The sequence below is a fragment of the Micropterus dolomieu genome, linkage group LG05, assembly GCF_021292245.1.
Source record: "Micropterus dolomieu isolate WLL.071019.BEF.003 ecotype Adirondacks linkage group LG05, ASM2129224v1, whole genome shotgun sequence".
Classification (NCBI taxonomy): Eukaryota; Metazoa; Chordata; class Actinopteri; order Centrarchiformes; family Centrarchidae; genus Micropterus; species Micropterus dolomieu.
Window position 1 is genome coordinate 28,568,559 of NC_060154.1, and position 17,733 is coordinate 28,586,291.

The 17,733-nt window shown below is 39.5% G+C and overlaps 1 protein-coding gene across 3 annotated transcripts in view; it reads right to left on the reverse strand.

Moving 5' to 3' along the window:
* tgfbr3 (transforming growth factor, beta receptor III) overlaps nucleotides 1-17,733 on the reverse strand; it is an 87,266-nt gene that overhangs the window by 61,140 nt on the left and 8,393 nt on the right. Inside the window, exons 1-2 of one of the 3 annotated variants that reach the window (XM_046048900.1) lie at nucleotides 12,372-12,612; nucleotides 7,793-7,973 (exon numbers count right to left, since the gene is read on the reverse strand). In XM_046048900.1, the coding sequence (XP_045904856.1) occupies nucleotides 7,793-7,853 (61 nt within the window). In that variant the 5' untranslated portion in view covers nucleotides 7,854-7,973; nucleotides 12,372-12,612. Of the gene's footprint in view, nucleotides 1-7,792; nucleotides 7,974-11,963; nucleotides 12,077-12,371; nucleotides 12,613-17,733 lie in introns of those variants that run through there. The other 2 variants (XM_046048901.1, XM_046048902.1) reach the window with 2 other exon arrangements.

Below are 17,733 nucleotides of genomic sequence, written 5' to 3' on the forward strand. Positions count from 1 at the left end.
TTTCTCTCTCTTTCTAAATGCAGACATAAATCAGAGGGCTTTGAAGAGATGGATGACAAGGCTTATTCCCTGGGGAACACAGGAGCCACTGTGTAAAGTGAGACAGCTGGGAGAAACCAAGCATGTGTGCATACGACTAAAGACTTTACTGGCTGTGTTACCACTGTATGTCTTTACTGATGGGTGCTGACATGTGCTGTCAGGACCTATAATATCAAAGAACAGAAAAGTTGTCCGCGTAGTCATGAAACAAGAACTGGCTGTTCACCTCACTGGTCTAATATCAGTATACTAAACCAGTACAGTTAAGAGTATATTACCCTACAGATGTGGACAACTAGTTAAGAATGTAAAATCTGGAATACATTTCTTCATAATTCTTAGGGGAGCACACATCCTGAGAAGAAACAAAAGTGAAGACTTGGTGGGTAATAACAGAAGGTGTGTAAAATGCTGCAGTAACACTAGCATTATACAGTGTTTATGTGGGAAGGCTTCAACCGGACATGACTTTGTTGAGACACCACAAGTGGACTATGTCAACCACTTCATCTACATTCACTAAGATCCAAACCCAGTAAGGTCTACAGGGAGGTGTGCCCTAGGGTCACTTGTCTACTTAATATCAGTCTCATTTCCTTTGTGTTGGATCATCTGCCTTGTCAGAAAATCTTCTACGTACAGAACAGTTTTTAATATCATCCACCAGCAGTGATGGAAAATGCATATGGCAGACCGGTTGGGGTAAAAGGTCAGTTTAAAGCTTGAAGGACACTTATTGAGTTACTAGCTTCAAGTCTGGAAATTCTAAAAGCTGACAGAATGTAAAGAGGTTTGGAAACATGTTGTGGAGCCTACATAATACAAAATGCACTTACATTTGAAACTCTATCACGCCAAACTTTATCTACGTCATGTCTTAAATGGATGATCTGGGTATCAAAAAGAGTCACATTTTGCCGCATCTGTTCTAAATCTAAAACAAAATTGACGTACACTGACAAACATACCCTTCCACAACCAGGAAAAATCAATATAAGTCTGGATCTGCTGATTTGTTAGGGGCACGAGATAAGGATTTTGCTGAATCAATAATTTCAAGCACATTCAGTGCACTGATGATTTTTTTTTACATCAATCAAATAGCAGCCCAAAAATATGTCTTTGATCCTGTGATATTTTACAAAAACATCATCACTCAGATGTGATAATAGGGGCCTTTGAGAAGCAGCAGGTTGGCATCAACAGAAAGCCAAGAGCGAAACAATGCTGGACCTTTGTGCCAGTGTGTGAACCCAGTGTGAAGGAGCCAGAGAGGTGAGAAAGGGCAACGCAGACAGCGATCTCACACAAGCTGGAAGGGACTACATTCCTCCGGGGTTCTTCATCTTCAGGAAAGGGAGGGCAAAAAAGAAGAATGACTTGTCAAATGCCTTGCTGCTCGTGTATTAACATGTACAAAGGACCCTGGTGGGGCCTCTTTACTGGACAGTTAAAAAACTGAAACACGGTGTGATGAATAATAGGTTTGCAACAGTCACAAGACATTTAATGAATAGAAATTAGAAGTAAGAAGTAAAATATACAAGAGTAGCAGATAATATACATGACGTTGAGGGAATGATACAAACCAACAACAAAGAGATTTATCATTATAAAATATAAATTTTCATTGTCTAACTTACATCAAAATAGGTCTTGTCAACTGTCCCAAAACAACAAATAAGATGTTTTTAAAAAACGAAAACCGTTAGAAAGTATGACGACATACAGTACATGACCCCCAAAGCAACGTGTACGAGAGTTGGTAGGTACCAGTCCAGAGACAGGCGTAACGGACCTTAAGTATGTTACGTAAGTTAAGTGACCCAAGTCGCATTTAACGTGGTAAACGCTGAGAAACGGTGGTAGTTTGTTATGGTTTAGGCAACAAAACCACTAGGTTAGGTTTCGTAAAAAGATTGTGGTTTGGGTTCAAATAAGTACATTACATAAGTCACGTGACGTAAGTAATCTAAGTCACGTGACGTAAGTAATCTAAGTCACGTGTCGTAAGTAATCTAAATCACGTGACGTAAGTAATCTAAGTCACGTGTCGTAAGTAATCTAAATCACGTGACGTAAGTAATCTAAGTCACGTGTCGTAAGTAATCTAAGTCACGTGACGTCAGTAATCTAAGTCACGTGACGTAAGTAATCTAAGTCACGTGACGTAAGTAATCTAAGTCACGTGACGTAAGTAATCTAAGTCACGTGACGTAAGTAATCTAAGTAACGTTACTTAACTTCAAACATGTCAATTTTGACTTTGTTTCATACAGTACTCAACCCTCTGTCTCCTGAGTGAAAGTTGTTAGTTTACTTGAAAAATCATCCACCCCACCACACTTCTTACACTCACTTTGTCGCTTTTTATTCTATGTGACCTGACTTCTTCTGCCAATAGAGGTTGTGGCCTAATGAAAAAACATAAATATTGGTTATAATAATCAACCTATACGGCTGTTTAAAAAATGACAATAGGATTATATTCCAGCTAAAGAACATTTAAAGGGTATACAACTGCAGCTAATGGTAATTAGTTTACTCCACAGCTACTATTTCTATTAGATATCTGAAATTACACTTTGAAAAACAAGTGGAAAAGGAGAGCATTTCCAAATGTGTGTTTGTGAGCTAACCCAAATATCTGTTATTTAGGGCAAAGTAAAGGGCTTCTGTCATTTTTTGGACAGACAGTCCAATTTTCCAAAGGTCCATTCCAAAATTGGGACATGGTCTTTCAGAAGGACTCATCTGGTAGAAATGGAGTGGGGGAAGGTGAGGCCCCAGGAGGGGCACGTCTGATGAAAGAAACCACCTGGAAGCCTTCAGCAAGAATCCCATATTTGGATGTTTTTTGCAGATAAAAAGTCATGCACTCTGAAGTTGGCACCTTTGCAAATGATTAGGCAACTAAAGCTGTAATAAATTTACGCTGTTATAGCTGAAAAATAAAAACTACACCGCAACCATTATTATTATTATTATTATTATTATTAGCAAGACATATTTTTTCTTGCTGCTTCCGAAGGTAATTCAAATAGAGGGAGTCCACTTTCTTACAATTACTCTCTCTCTTTCTTCAATGAAGTCACACTCTTACACAGTTACTCTTACTCTCCCCAGCTCCTGTGGCTTTTTTTTCATAGGGCTGTGAAACACAATGGAAAACGCACGATCACCCCAGCTGTCTCCCATTACTGGCTTTGACCGAAATTATTTACACGCCTGCTTACTGGAACTATGGAGAGAGAGAGGGTAGGGGGGGGGATTCGGTTTACTCTTGCAGATTTGCGTAAGCGTCCTCTTAACAAGAGGCTGCCAAGATATGACGGACCAGGACGAAAATATGAGTCTATCTGTGAAGACATGTCTGCTAAAGTCCATTTCGGAGCTCCTTCTTGTGTGAGTTTGTGTAAGTGAGAGAGAGCGACAGACAAAGTTTGAGAGTAAAAAATCAAATCAAATATCCCACAATCTAACTTATACGCTGCTGTTAATTAAACTGGGTAATACTAGGGTGACCTTATTCAATAAGCAGTAGATATAAACAGACAGGGCCAGAATGGCTGCCTCCTCCTTGACAGCGTTGTTAAGATAAAGGCCTCACCATGGGGGACAGCAGACCTGTAATTAGACACACACGGGACTCCAGTTGCTATGTAAACATCCCAACCACTCTGCCTAGCAGCACACTGCCTCTGTCCTGCGCTCCTCCGGCTCCTCGAATGAATCACAGGGCAACATCTGGTTTAGCACGCTGGAAGGGACTTTGTCGGTTTGGCACACTGTGCGCGTGTGGAGTGTGTCAATTTGGACCAGACGACCCACGCCTGCGCCTGAATCTCTCCTCCCCCTGGCTACCCCACCTCTCAGATTACAGTGGTTGCACAATGCATTTTGGCAGGCCCCCTCTTGCTGGCCCTAAGAAAGCATTGTGGATATAAAGACAAACTTTTTTGCTCAACTTCGGGGGGTGAAAAAAACACATTACAACCACTTTTGGCATCACAGTGACTCTTGTCTGCCAAGAGTTTACAAAAAATGCAGACAGAGAGAAAGTTGTTTACTTTACTGTACGTATGGACTATCAATATGAGCACAATTTAATTCCTTTTTTCCACTTAATCTTATCAACCCCGTTGTAAGACTATGTGGTTCCACAATGAAGACAGACTTGCACTAAGAGCTCCCTCATTCATCAAGCCATCCCATGTGTAAAATCAGGCTATAAGAGGAGGAGAAAGTACTTCAGCAATCAATGATGCTGGTGTGTTTTTCAGTGAGCCACCAGCCGGGCATCGTGCCTCCAGCAACCAGCATCGGAGCTCGTTCTGGCAAGTGCCTCAAATCAAGGGGTGGGGGGTTTATAAACAGCTAAAACCAGAGTGAAGCAGCAGAGCAGAGACTTAAAATATGGACGTCAAGGTGATCTCAGTCTGACTTTTAAGAGTTATGGGAGGCCCACGTCCTGGCTTGCATTACGCTGAGAGAATACTCATTGCAGACTAATCTAAACATTATGTAAGAGCTCTCCTGACAAGTTTAGAGGGAAGATGTGACTGTTTACACAGATGCTGCGAGATGATAGAAATGGACAGACAAAGAGAGAGTGAGGTGAAAGATAAGCTGAAGTGGTGATTGATGGACTAAAATTATTTTTTATCATAAGTTAATTTGGCCTAATGTAGGCGAAAGAATTTCCTTTAATCTAAAAAATTTGTTTATTGGTCTGTCTTTTACCTGTAAAAAATCAACTGTTTGGATAACTCAAGAGCTTCTGAAGGTTTGTCCATAAATCAGCACTCACTGCCAGTTGACTTTAGAGGAAAGGGCATTTGGTTGTCTGTGAACTGTAAATATCTGTCCCTTGTGACACAGTACAACAATGTGCCGTGCCGTCTGAGGAAGAATTTAGGAAAACTTCATACGTGACTTCATTGTGTTAGAGATCCTGGCATTGTGGGAGAAATTAAGTTAGCTCTGCCCACAGCACATACTGACTACACTGCTATTGTTTGAGCAAAAGTCAGCTCTCTGGAGTGCGGTTCAAACCCCCAGAGATCTTTTGAAATAATAACCTATGATGGCAATTACACTGAAAAATGTGAACCACACTTTGGAGCGCTAGCTATATAGCGTGCCTCCTACTGGGTAATTATTCCTGTGCTACCACAGAAAAACAACATGGGATGCTGCAGATTAAAGCAGTGAGTTCAGGTCCAAAGACGTACATTGCGAAACCTGTCTCTATAAACAGGACATCTCACAATCTGAAAAAAAGAAAAGTGGAATGTAAACTAAATTCTCAGTGTGGTTCATGACAGATTGTTGCCAGCTTTACATATTTTTCTTTAAAATGTGTAGCTAAGTGTCAGACTTAGGTCAGTAAATTGAATATTTTGGTCAAGTTACCGAGCAATGAAAACCGCCACTGAATTTTTAAGCCAACGTGGACATTACTGTAGTGGCAGCTCCTCTAATTACATCTAGTGGCCAATTCCGCAACAACTTGGAACTCAACCCACTTCTGGCCAGCACAGATAAGACCACAACCCACCTTTTCACTAGAAACAGAACATCAACATTTATTTCTGCAGTGACAAATAAGAAATTAAATCAACCATGTAATAAACACTAATTTTTTAATAACTGTGTCATTCCTGTTGGGGAAAAAAATCTATTATACTATTTTATTAGAGCAGAGCCAAAGCAGCTGCCGTTGGATCTGATTGGCCAATGTTTGTACCACGCTTTTTGAATTTGCCTGAAATCTTGCCTTTTCATTGCCATATCATACGTGAAATTACTGATATATCATCTAGGGCTACAAACATTTTTGGTTCAGAGTGGAATGTATCCACAACTTTTACATAGCCATAAGATTTGCTACTTTCAGGTGCCCCAAAGTATGACCTGGTGATCCTCTGACTGTTCATCTAGTTATCATCAGCTCAAAATTTCAATTTGACTAATACTTTGGTTTAGGCTTCAGCTTCAGATGTCCTTTTGCTGTTTCCCAAATCCATACTATATACTAAATGTATACAGTATATGCTATATATTAATCTCTAAAAATAGTGTTTGATGTTTTCCTGGAGCTGTATCACCACTATAAACAATTCATTTCTTTTGTATTGCAGCTATGAGTGAAATACCTCAGTTTTCCTAGTTGAAAAACAATGTTTATCTACAGCACACTCAAATATCAAACATTTTATAGTATACTTAGCCCCCTTTTTAAAGTGAATATACTACATACTCAAAACCTGTTCAGACTCAGTATGAAGTGCTATATTGAATTGGGACACAGCTGATGTGTGTGCTGCTAATTAGCAAATGTTTGTCAAACATGCTAAACTAAGGTAGTGAACAGGGTAAACACATTATATACTTGTGCGTCGTTCTACAATTACACCGCCAACGTTACTTCAGCGTCCACTGTGTTGACTTTTGCCGGCCAAGCAGGCTAACTTCCGCTTTAGCTCTCCACTAACTTGAATGGGGTTAAAATTATATACGTGCAGCTGTTATTGAACGAATGGATCACATTCTGATAGAAAAACGAGTAATTTCTCTTGGGTTGTGACGCTCAAATATATTGATCTACCGTGTTACAGCCACTAGATTGGCTTAAAATTTACTTCAAAGGACGGAGCACTTCCTGTCGGCTCGGAGGCATTGCGGGCCTGCCCAGCTGACCAATCAAAGTTCTTACGGTCCGCGTCGCCCCGACGTGTACTTACATTTTTGAGGAGGTGCACGTCAGGCTACAGCGAAGGCTACTGCACAGGGTATGGGGCTATGCGAAGGCTACGCCGTTGACTCCCTGTGGCAGAGGATGTCTCCAGGGGTCTAACGGTGCTATACCAGGTGTTGGATGCAAAGTGAATTGAATAATATTTAATGGAACAAAGGAGTAATACATTTGACATACATTTGTATGTGGATTGTTATTTGATGAGGTTATTCCATGTCATGAATCATTTTCCTATGACTTAGCAGAGTGAGTAAGCATTTGGTCATTGCCTCCTGCTGTCAGAAACAATCTCAGTAAATTTACAGAAATAAGTAGAGCAATCTCAAAGATAGAGGTGACTGTGACAAAGTAAAGTCAGAAGTAGGGTGTCACAGGTAGAAGTCCCAGCACTACAAAACTGTTGCTCATATTCACAAGACCTTATTGGGACTATGAAAGGTCAAAGTAACATGCACATTCCTCAAAGTGAGAGAGGTACAGCTTGTCTCATCAATTATAAAAAGGTTCATAAGGTGTAGGATGTGGTAGTAAGTGACATCATGCAGAGCCTTACATTAATATATTTGACTGATAACACACTTAATCTCTCTCTGTGTTTGGTTTGCCAGTTTCACGACAGTAAATTACTCAGTATTTGGCAGTATCTGAGTCTCATTCCAATCTATCTGACTGATGAATGTCGACCTGCTCAGTGTTTGTGTTCTGAGAGTGAACTTGTCAGCACTTTCTTAAATGTAAATCCCCCTTACTCACAAATCTGACAAGCACTGTCTAGAACGGCATGCTGGGAGGGACGGTGGAAAATCCCAGCGTATGGGCAAAGTTGTGATTGTTTAACAACACAGCACACAGGCAAGGCTTGGTGTCAATAGTCAATATCATTTATTCCTAATACCAGAGTATGCATGGGTTTGACTTTGGCTCCTACCAATAACATTTTAATTGTTATATGGGTCTTTCACGTGAGGCAAAGCAGTGAGAGTAACTTACCTGCAGATGCCAGGCAGCATATTGCTAGAAGTAACAAGGGAATGGGGGATCTTCTAGCCATTTTGTAATTATCCTGCAGCTTCCAGGATGAAGACGCCGGGTGCACAGGTCTTTCTCTTGCTTTTCACAAAGGTTTCCCTCTCTATGAAGCAGTCCACAGGACGTCAGCTTCAGGCCCCAGCTGCAAAGTGAACAAACGCAGAGAAAGTCAACCAGAAGAAGCATTGTGTTGCAGTGAGCATGGACAAACATCAGGGGACTGGGCTCTGCTTCATATACTCTGTGGGAGTAAGGAGATGAGACAAGAGAAGAAGCAGTTTGGAGAACTGGGGATTAATCCAGGAGGGTTAATCGGGGGTCATGCATGCTTCCAAAAGACCATGGTGCACACACCTTCCTGTGCCTATGGCCAGTCAAGAGTGTGTGTTTAACACCCAGCAAGCCAGTCAGCTTGCTGGGTGTTAAACACTTTGGAACATGCCACAGGTTATTAATGCACTTTAATTGAAAGCGTAAGGAAACACTGGATGCTCCACCTGGGTCTTGAGTAAGCAGCTTAGTACCACCACCGCTAATTAGCATGACCTCGCTTGCAGCTTTGACTTTGGTAATCTAACCTCAAACACTGACCACCATGACAGCTAAAAAGTCTTTGTACTAATATACACTAAGGATGTCCAAAATGTTCCTTAAGTTCCTCTTAACTGACCTAAAAGATAAATAAGTAAATAAAACAAATTGAACATTTAAACAATTAAGTGACATGTGACTTAAAATGTATTGCTGCTAAGAAACCAGTATATACTGGATCTCTTCTGTATTCTGTTTTAACTTGTGTACCTATTTGATCAGAGGTGTTATTTATTCTTGTGGGTACTGTAATTTGATCTGTGTGGGTGGGCACTAGAAGTCAACTGTTTATCTCTTCAATCCCAGTGGTCATATAGGCGGTTAACCAGCTGTGGAGGGCCAACATCATTAGCCATTGCTGAGTCCCATCTTTGGCTAGCACACTCCGTTATTCTGTATCATGATTCAAATGAGTGGGTGTCGTGAGTGCTGAGGCTACAGGACTACTCATTCCTGTGAGTTTTGACAAACTAGTCATTTGCTATCACCACAACTGGAACCATGAAAGAGACACAGCTAACACTAGCTGGACCCCCGCCTTTGTAGTAACGCAACGTTGAGCGGATATAAGACTGTGACATGTTCCGATCATGCTGCGTTTCTTAGCAACACTGCCCCTCAGGTGTTAGTCAGCTGCTGCCATGGGAAAAACCCACCCAGAGGATTGACACCAAGATGCTGTTTCCGCAAAAATGTGCTGCACCTGCATTATCGTTTATATTTCCTTACACAAAAACATAGACTATATATATAAAAAATAAAGAGTGTTGCACTTTTTTTTACAAATTTGACAGTAACTTCATTCTAGTGAAAGTATAAAATGTAGCAAAGTGATTACAACTCTTAGAACAAGGATGCAAGTTGCAGGAGTTTTTCTAAAAACAAAAAGTTAATTTTCTGTTTTTTGCACTGGAGCCAAATCCCATACAATCCCAATAGTTCACTTGCAGCTATTTAGAATAGGAAGCTGTCCTGATCAAATTGACGTGACCTATTTTTCCATATTTATCCATCTCATGAAAATATTTCTGTTTTTTGTTGGTTGAACTAAAATAAAATAAAAACTGTTTAATCAGTATCCCAGAAATGTGTGTTGTTTTTTTAGAATTGTGACAATATGTACTGAAAAATAAGTGTTGACTTCAATATAAGGGAATCACTGTTTCCTTAATTACTTCAAACACATCTTCAGCATGTACGCCAATATCGATATATGTGCAATAAGCAAATATCAGCTGATATATTGGCTCAGTCGATGTACAGGTCGCTCTGACAGGTATCATGTTGATGTTTGCCATTTATGAACCATTCTATAAAGACATCATTTGGATTGGTTGAATTTACAGGTCAGCAATTCTTGATTTTCAATTTGAAATAGAAATTAAACATGAATCTTCCAAAAGAAGATATTCTACTGGGTTGTTTGTTCAGTTTTCTTGGCTTGACTTCAAAACATTTTAATGTAAAGAGGCAAGACATCAGGTAGAATGATATCATTGCCATTGCATCAAAGCAGTGAGCTGTGAGGATCGAGGATCGGACTAGAGAAGCACAGGATTGTAGATCTAGGCCCATGTTTTTGAAAGGGTGAATCAAGGTTCAAAGGTTTAGTACCACTTTATTCTGGAGAATGATTTTAAACTAAACGTATTTGGCTCTGACTAATTCGTTTGTTAGAAGGTGTGTTTTGCAGCCACAACCAAAACATTTTTCTAGAAAGATGTGGTCCACAGACTAACTTGTGCAAACTGATTCCCTGAGTGATAGCAGTTGTCTAATTATCTAGACCATTTCATTAGGACAACAAAACTGTAACTATAACTTGTGTTGAATGTCAACCCCATGCGCCAGGCATTGCACTCACAGTTTAAAGGCAGCGTCTGTGACTATTAGAGTACCACGTACCACAACAGATGTGCTTCTATCTGACTCGTGGGGAACCATAGAGTGTGTATGGGAAGTGATGCACAAAGTAGGGTGCATCGCTCTGCAGCGCAAGCAGCTTGCAGAGGACAAAAGGGCCTTTCACTGTGTGGCAGCAGCAGTCATTTTGGAAGACCATGACAAATATTACACTTTCAGCTAGTCAAGGAGAGCCAGTACACTCTGTTTGATTTGTGCCACTCCTTTACCTTCATCTCCTCACTGACAAAATGAAGGTTAGCTGTGTTGCAATACCTTCTGTTCTGTGCAAAGACCAGATCAAAGGAAAGCAACATTTGCAAGAAAGCAGTATCTTACTCTGTTGGTTGAAGATTAAAAAGTCTGACGTGAAAAGTGTTCTTATATTGAGAGATCACGTAGAATTTCAAAAAGATTTCATCCCATTTGCAACTAACTGTTAAGAGTTAAATTCAGGGCAGCAGAGCTTTCCTCTTTCTAAATTGTTTTGGGCTGACTGTTCAGGTTTTACTCCAAAAGCTTCATGTCACGGTGCTGGTTTTGTTGCAGCAACAACTCAAATCACCTCATGTGACTTCTCTTCAACCCTGACCTGTCTAAGACGACCAACTATTTTACGCAAAGACGATCTGGAAAGTACATCAGAACATGCAGACCCCAGACTGAACGTACAGCACATTACTGAAACCAAGCTACATACTTGTGGTCACTTCGATGTTAAAGGCCTGCCTTATTTCTGTGTCATCACGTCTGCATATGCTGGGGTTAAGTGTTGTTTCCCTCCAGAGAGCATATACCATGTTCCCGTAATCACAAAGCCACACGCGAAGAGAGCAGAGTCAAAAAAGGCTGGGGCAGTGTCTGTGTTTGGCAGCCTACTGTATCTTGTGGTACCTGAGTAAGATGTTAAGACTTACTAATCTGACACCAGTTTGCTTCAAAAGTCATCTCGACATTTGTGTGGTCATATAACCTGGTGAATGATCTTAAAACTTCTCCTCTTTCAGTGTAAATGTGTGTATCACAAAAGTACAGCTCTGACTAACCGATTGCAAGAAACTTCTCACTAGCTTATTTCTTAGTACACAGAAACGCCATGAGGTACAGCATGCTGCAAGCATCCAGGACTGAGTTCAGACCCTGATACCTGTGCGTTATGTGCACCCTTGCCAACTGAGTCACCGTGCAAATGGATCCTTCACACCTTTACCTGTGAGCAGAACAAACAATAAATCTCGTTTGCCATACTCATACTTCACTTATGTGACTATTAAATATTAGTTTTTATATCCAATTTCTTGATTTAGATCTAAAATGGTTGCAGCCCTTTATTAAATACAATTGATGTTTACTTCATAAACATTCAGTAAACATGCATTCATCAAACGTTAGTGTCAATTCCTGAGTGCAACACATAGTTAACATTATTAAGAGGTGCTAAATAATGAAACTCATCAACACTACTGTTTCTCCAGGGTCCAAAACAATTACCAGCCCCATCCTCTGTCACAGCAATACCAATGCACAGCCTCTTAATTACAGACAATTCCCACCGTTGTGCAAATAAACAGATTCCTGATTGTGTTTTTATCTAAAATATTGCACGCACTGCCTGTCGCGCTTCATCCCACAGGAGTACCTGGACTGTCAGCAACGCGGAGAGCACAGCTACAGTGTCACGCTGTTCTCCGTCTGAAGGGAACACCTCTGCAAGCGCTGGGTACACACTCGGTACCTGTCGTTCAAGTACATCTTCCATTTTCTAATAAAACAGAGCCAAAAAGGTAGAAACGTGGATGCCAACGTGAAGAATTCTTAGTTAACATCCTGAAGCTTCAAGAAGGAGAGGAAGAGCGTACATTAAGCTGCATGTCAACGAATTCAAGTAACGTTAGACAGATGTTTAGCTGGATTCACGGGCGGTTAAATGCACACAGCTAACTGGAAACGACTATTTTTACAGTATTCGCAGACACCGTGTAACGTTACAATGACATGCTTTTGCTAAGACATACTCTTCTAAAAACAAGCCAAGCGGTTAACTTACAGTTCAAAGCGTTAGCTCCTGAACACGAGCGGACGTAATGCAGAGTCTCCAAAAAGCTGAAAGTCGCTCCGGTGGATGCGGATATCAAAGTCGTTCTCCTCGCGGCAGGACATTCACACCATTCCGTTGGCTTGGGGGAAACAGCTGTGGACGAGGTTGGCGTGATATTTTACCAAAGCGTGGGCGAACAGTCCCTCTCGCTCAAAGTTTACAGTTTACTACTATCTCCCGTTTTACTGAGGGCTTCTTCTGGGGGCGGTGCTTAGAGGGAGGAGGCTGAGCTGTGCACCAGATAGAGAGACGAGCTGCTGCAGAGCTTCCCAAAGCGGGGTGCACGGTCTCATCAGGAGTCCCTGCAAGAGTGTCAGGTGATCCTTCTGTCTCCTTCTGTCTGACTTGTTCTTATATACATTTTAGTCCAAAACTGAGAACCCATGACTGTGTGCTGAAATGCCTTGGCATCCATGGCCCATTTACAGTGCAGAAAGATGTGCAGTTCTATACAAAACATCAAATAAATCCTATTGTGTAGGTTCACCATAGATCTGTATCTCTATGGGGGTTCTTGATGCCAGATTATGGGAATGTCTGGCTAAGCAAGAGTCTTGTTACTAGTCGTGGGGCACTTGGCTCAGGTGAGCACTCAAGCATATATTGCTGCAGAAAGAGGGCTTGAATATTTCAGAATCAGAAACAGCTTTATTGCCAAGTAGTTTTTACACATACAAGGTATTTGCTTTGGTGACTAGGTGCGTAACAATAGGCATAATACATATGAAATTGACAAAATATACTATATATTCTTATTCTTGTTGGAAAAAAGTTGGAAGGTAATTCTAAATGGAAACAGTTTTCAGTTCAAGTAACAGGTAGCACTTAAAGCAACATTATGCAGGATTTAGTATGATTTAGCGCCTCTACCGTTTCAAGTGTGTTTCAAGTGTCTTGAGTGTAATACGCCGCTGTCGTAAATAAGGACAGCACATGTGCATTTGTTATGATTACATTACGATCAAAAACTAGCAAGTCAACAACTTTGCTAACACGGCAAAACATCGAGCAAGTACAACAACACAAGACATAGCAATATTTCTTGCTAGTCCAACTGTGTACACAGACAGATTACCAACTCGGTGTCTGTCTTTTATTTCACAAAGCTCTCGCCAAAGTCCAGAAGTCACTTGCTTGGTGACTTTCTCTTCTTAGCTTCCTCCGTCAACGTCCTCTTCGGTCTCTTCACCTCTAACATCATGGCCGCTAAGACGGCTTACGTTGTCCGCTCTTCACCGCCCGTTACTTTATGGTAGATAAGTTACATAATGTTGCTCGGTCATTCACTACTCGCTATAAATCTTGAGTTTACATTAGCAAACTTACAAGGTAACACACTCAGACTTTGGTAACAGTAGGCTACTGTAAGTGCTCTTGTGTCGGTTGCTGTTTAGCTTTGTTGGCTAGCTTGCCACCTGGTCTCTTGCTTAGTCACTCTCTTTTTTTCCCTTCCTCGCTACTCCAACATCCTCTGACAGCATCATCTTCGGTCTCTTCACATTAGCTAATGTTATGTCACAACGTTAGCTAATGTTATCGCCATAGATGCTGAGGCCGGTTCTGTTTCTCATTTGCTTGAGTCTGCCATGACCCCGGCGCCACTCTCCACCAGCAGCAGCATGTTGCTTGAAAGTTGGGTGGCAAGCTAGCTAACAAAGCTAGACAGCAACAACGCAAGAGCACTTATTGTAACATTGAACATTGAAGCTGAAGACTTATATCTTACGGCTAAACCTCTGTCTGTGAAACCTCTGTCTGATTTAGCTTGAGTCAACAACTCTGCTAACACTGTAAAACATCAAGCAAGCGCAGCAACACAAGACATAGCAAGCCAGCTAATAAGTTAGGACTGACTAGTCCAACAGCAAAATCTGCAATGGAAGAATAAACATCAAAATCACCATATTAAAAACATTGTAACATTATTGGATTGGTGGGTTGCCATAGACAATATAAATCACTATGAAGGGATGCTTTTAATTAAAAAACGAATGCATCAGTAATAATGTGTAATAACACTCTGAAAGGGGCCATTTGAAATAATGACTGTATACTTTTGACTAATGTTGCTGATACTGTTTCTGTACATTCACTAAGATTTGGTATGCAGAACTTTTACTTACAATTTTTACATTGTGGTGTCATTTCTTGTAATTAGCTAAATAAAAAAACAAATTTTTTCAGTGGACACAACAGTTGGTGTAAAGAGCACTCACTGCTTCAGGGATCAAACCTGAACATTTTAGATTGAAGATGTAGTGAACTTTACTCCCAGTTATCTCTTGGCAGCTTTATGCATCCATCCAGTATTTATACCTGAGGCTGGAGCCTATCCCAGCACACAATGGGCAAGAGGCAGGGTCACTAGTCTATCACAGGGCATGTACAAACAGACAACACTTCACACCCATGTTAACCTAAGGGCAGTGGTGGAAGAACATATTCAGATCTTTTACTTAAGCAAAAGTAGCAATACCACAGTATATAAAGGAAAAGGCAAGCATTCAAAATGTTACTTAAGTAAAAGTACAGATGTATGAGCATAAAACTATACTGAGTACCAAAGTAAAAGTGCTCACTAGTATGCAGAATCGCCAATTTCATAATAATACATATTTTATATTGAATTATGTTTTATTGCATTATAATGATTGGTGCATTAATGTGTATGTCACTTTACCTATGCAGATGGTAAAGGTAGGGCTACTACTTTATACACTGCTGGGATAGATAAAGTATTATCTTATCCTTAACTATAATAATACATCATCATTGTTATTGCACATCTTTGTTGATTAGAGTTTGTATCATTAATTAGTATCTGCAGAGTAAAAAGTACTCTGCCTCTGAATTGTACTGGAAGTATAAAGTGTACAAAAACAGAAATACTCAAGTAAAGTACAAGTACCTCAAATTTTACCTGAGAAATGTACCACCGGTGCCTGAAGGCAAATTATAGTTTCCATTTCTCCTATGATTTAAATATATATATGTATAAGGTTTGTGCATTTGTTCATTTTGACCTTTAAACCTTGTGATGAATAGACCATAGGAAACAACACTTTTATCTGGATCTTCATCATTGATTTAATATTAATAAAGTCTTATTGTTTCCTCATACCTTAAGTTAAACCCAATCTTAGCCACAGCCCCAATCACAGTATTCAGTTTCATTTGAACAGAACATAGCAATGACAATTGTAATAAATTGTGTTTGCAATGCACTAAATATTTAATCAAATCCCAAAGTACTACAGATAAAAACAGGAGTGCAAGTGCTAAAAATAAAACAATAAAACATAAAGAGCATGGAAATAAAACAACAGGGCTAATAAAAGGGGAAGAGCAAGGTGAAGCAAGCCATTATTAATTTTATTTCCAACTGTGCTTTTTCTAATATGATGACAAGTCAACATTTCTGCTGTGAAAAGGTCTGTACACACATAGATCTAGAACTGTACCTAACCATTTACCATCACTAAATCAAGAATAGTGTAGTTTTGTTTATAACGGAAGTTTGGCCTTAATGCAGTAAAACAAATCTCATGAAGATCAGAGTGAAAACTTTTCAGACGAGAACTTTTCTTTCAGATGACAATTTACTGTCCACACAACAATATTCTACAATATCCACAACATTACCTATGAAATTAACTACCTACCCCATAGTTTGTATATTAACATATCAAATATACACGGTATTGTTATGGATTAAGTAATTTAGTTATTTTAATGTTTAGGTTACATTAAAATTCATTTGGCAGATGATTTTGTTCAAAGCAACTGAGAATAAATTCATTTAATCCTCTATAATAAGTGCACTGAGCCTCCTATGTGATATATAAATGCTATACATCTCCTTTTGTGAAGTATTGCTTTTGATTTTAGGAGTTGAGAGTAACTTGCTTTTCATTGCAATCCTTTCATTGTGATCATATTAGTACATAGGGCAGATATTATTAGATATATAATCACAATAAACTTCAATTGCATATTTTGCATCACCTATTTTTACATTTTGGGTGGTATTTTTTACCGACATTTTTGACACTTTCAATTCACCATCCCACAACCCCAGTCACAAGCACTAAACTGTATGCGGAAGGATTTCTGTGTGAAATCTCTTGTACCCTCCAGAACAAACACTGCATTGCTTTGCTGTGATATCACACGTCCACTGAAAAGGAGATGCTGCGTGACTCGGTACAACGTAAATGTCATCTCAGTTATTTACCACTAATGAGACAGCACCTGTGACAAGAGGGAAGGAAACTTTTGTTGTGGAAAACACACAAGAAAACGCTCATGTGCTGCTTTTGAGAGTTGACAAGGAAATGCTCAAAGGGATCAAATTATTTTACATCTCATACATATGCATGTCTCCGTTAAAGTGTGCCACTTTGTTTATTTATACAGTGTTAGGGTTGTGAATACAGCTGAGAGGAAGGGGAATTGAAAGTGTAAGTGCATCAAAGATATGTGCAATCTGAAGCATTTTCACATTCTATTAATGTATCTCGAATGCTTTAGTTTGTATTGACCCAGTTGATTGCACTAGCTGTCAAGTCCAACAATGCTCTGTCAGAGATAGAAAAGTATTATACATAAAGTAACTAATGATTTCATTATTTGGTTGGATTGTAATACAGGTAATAAAGATACTGCATTTTTAAAAATAATTTAGGCTTATATTATAGCTATAATAGTCTAAAAAATATGTTCTTCTTTGTCGTTATATGTTATTGTCTAAGTGGCATGGTGATTACATGGAGTTCATTTTTGTTGTGCGATAATATTCTACAGATCTAATCAACTTAACAATGATGCATTAGAATACTTCTCACATTGAATGCATGATAGAAAGTCGTACGAAAATAAAACTTAGGCACTTTATTGTGATCATAGCTATTTAATGGTGAAATTCCATTTGACTGAACTCTTGCTAAGTCAGAATAAAAAAGGAACCATGGCCAATTCCATAAAGAAAGCATCGCAAACACATTAAATGATTCTGCATTCTTAACTCATATTAGCAGGGCAATTTTATTTGTATAGCACCTTTCAAATGCAAAGACAATTCAAAGTATTTTACATAAGGCAGAGAAATGCAATAAAACCACACTGAAGCCACAATAAATGGAAGATTAAAAATGTTTTCAAGTTTAAAGCACGATCCAACTGTGCACATGAATGCATAAAGCTGTAAATAAAGAGAGGGTGCAGTTGTTAATGCTGAGAAACGTAAATTAAAATGAGTTTAAATATACCTGCTATTGAACATGGAAAGATGTCTACTGTCAGAAAGGATTTG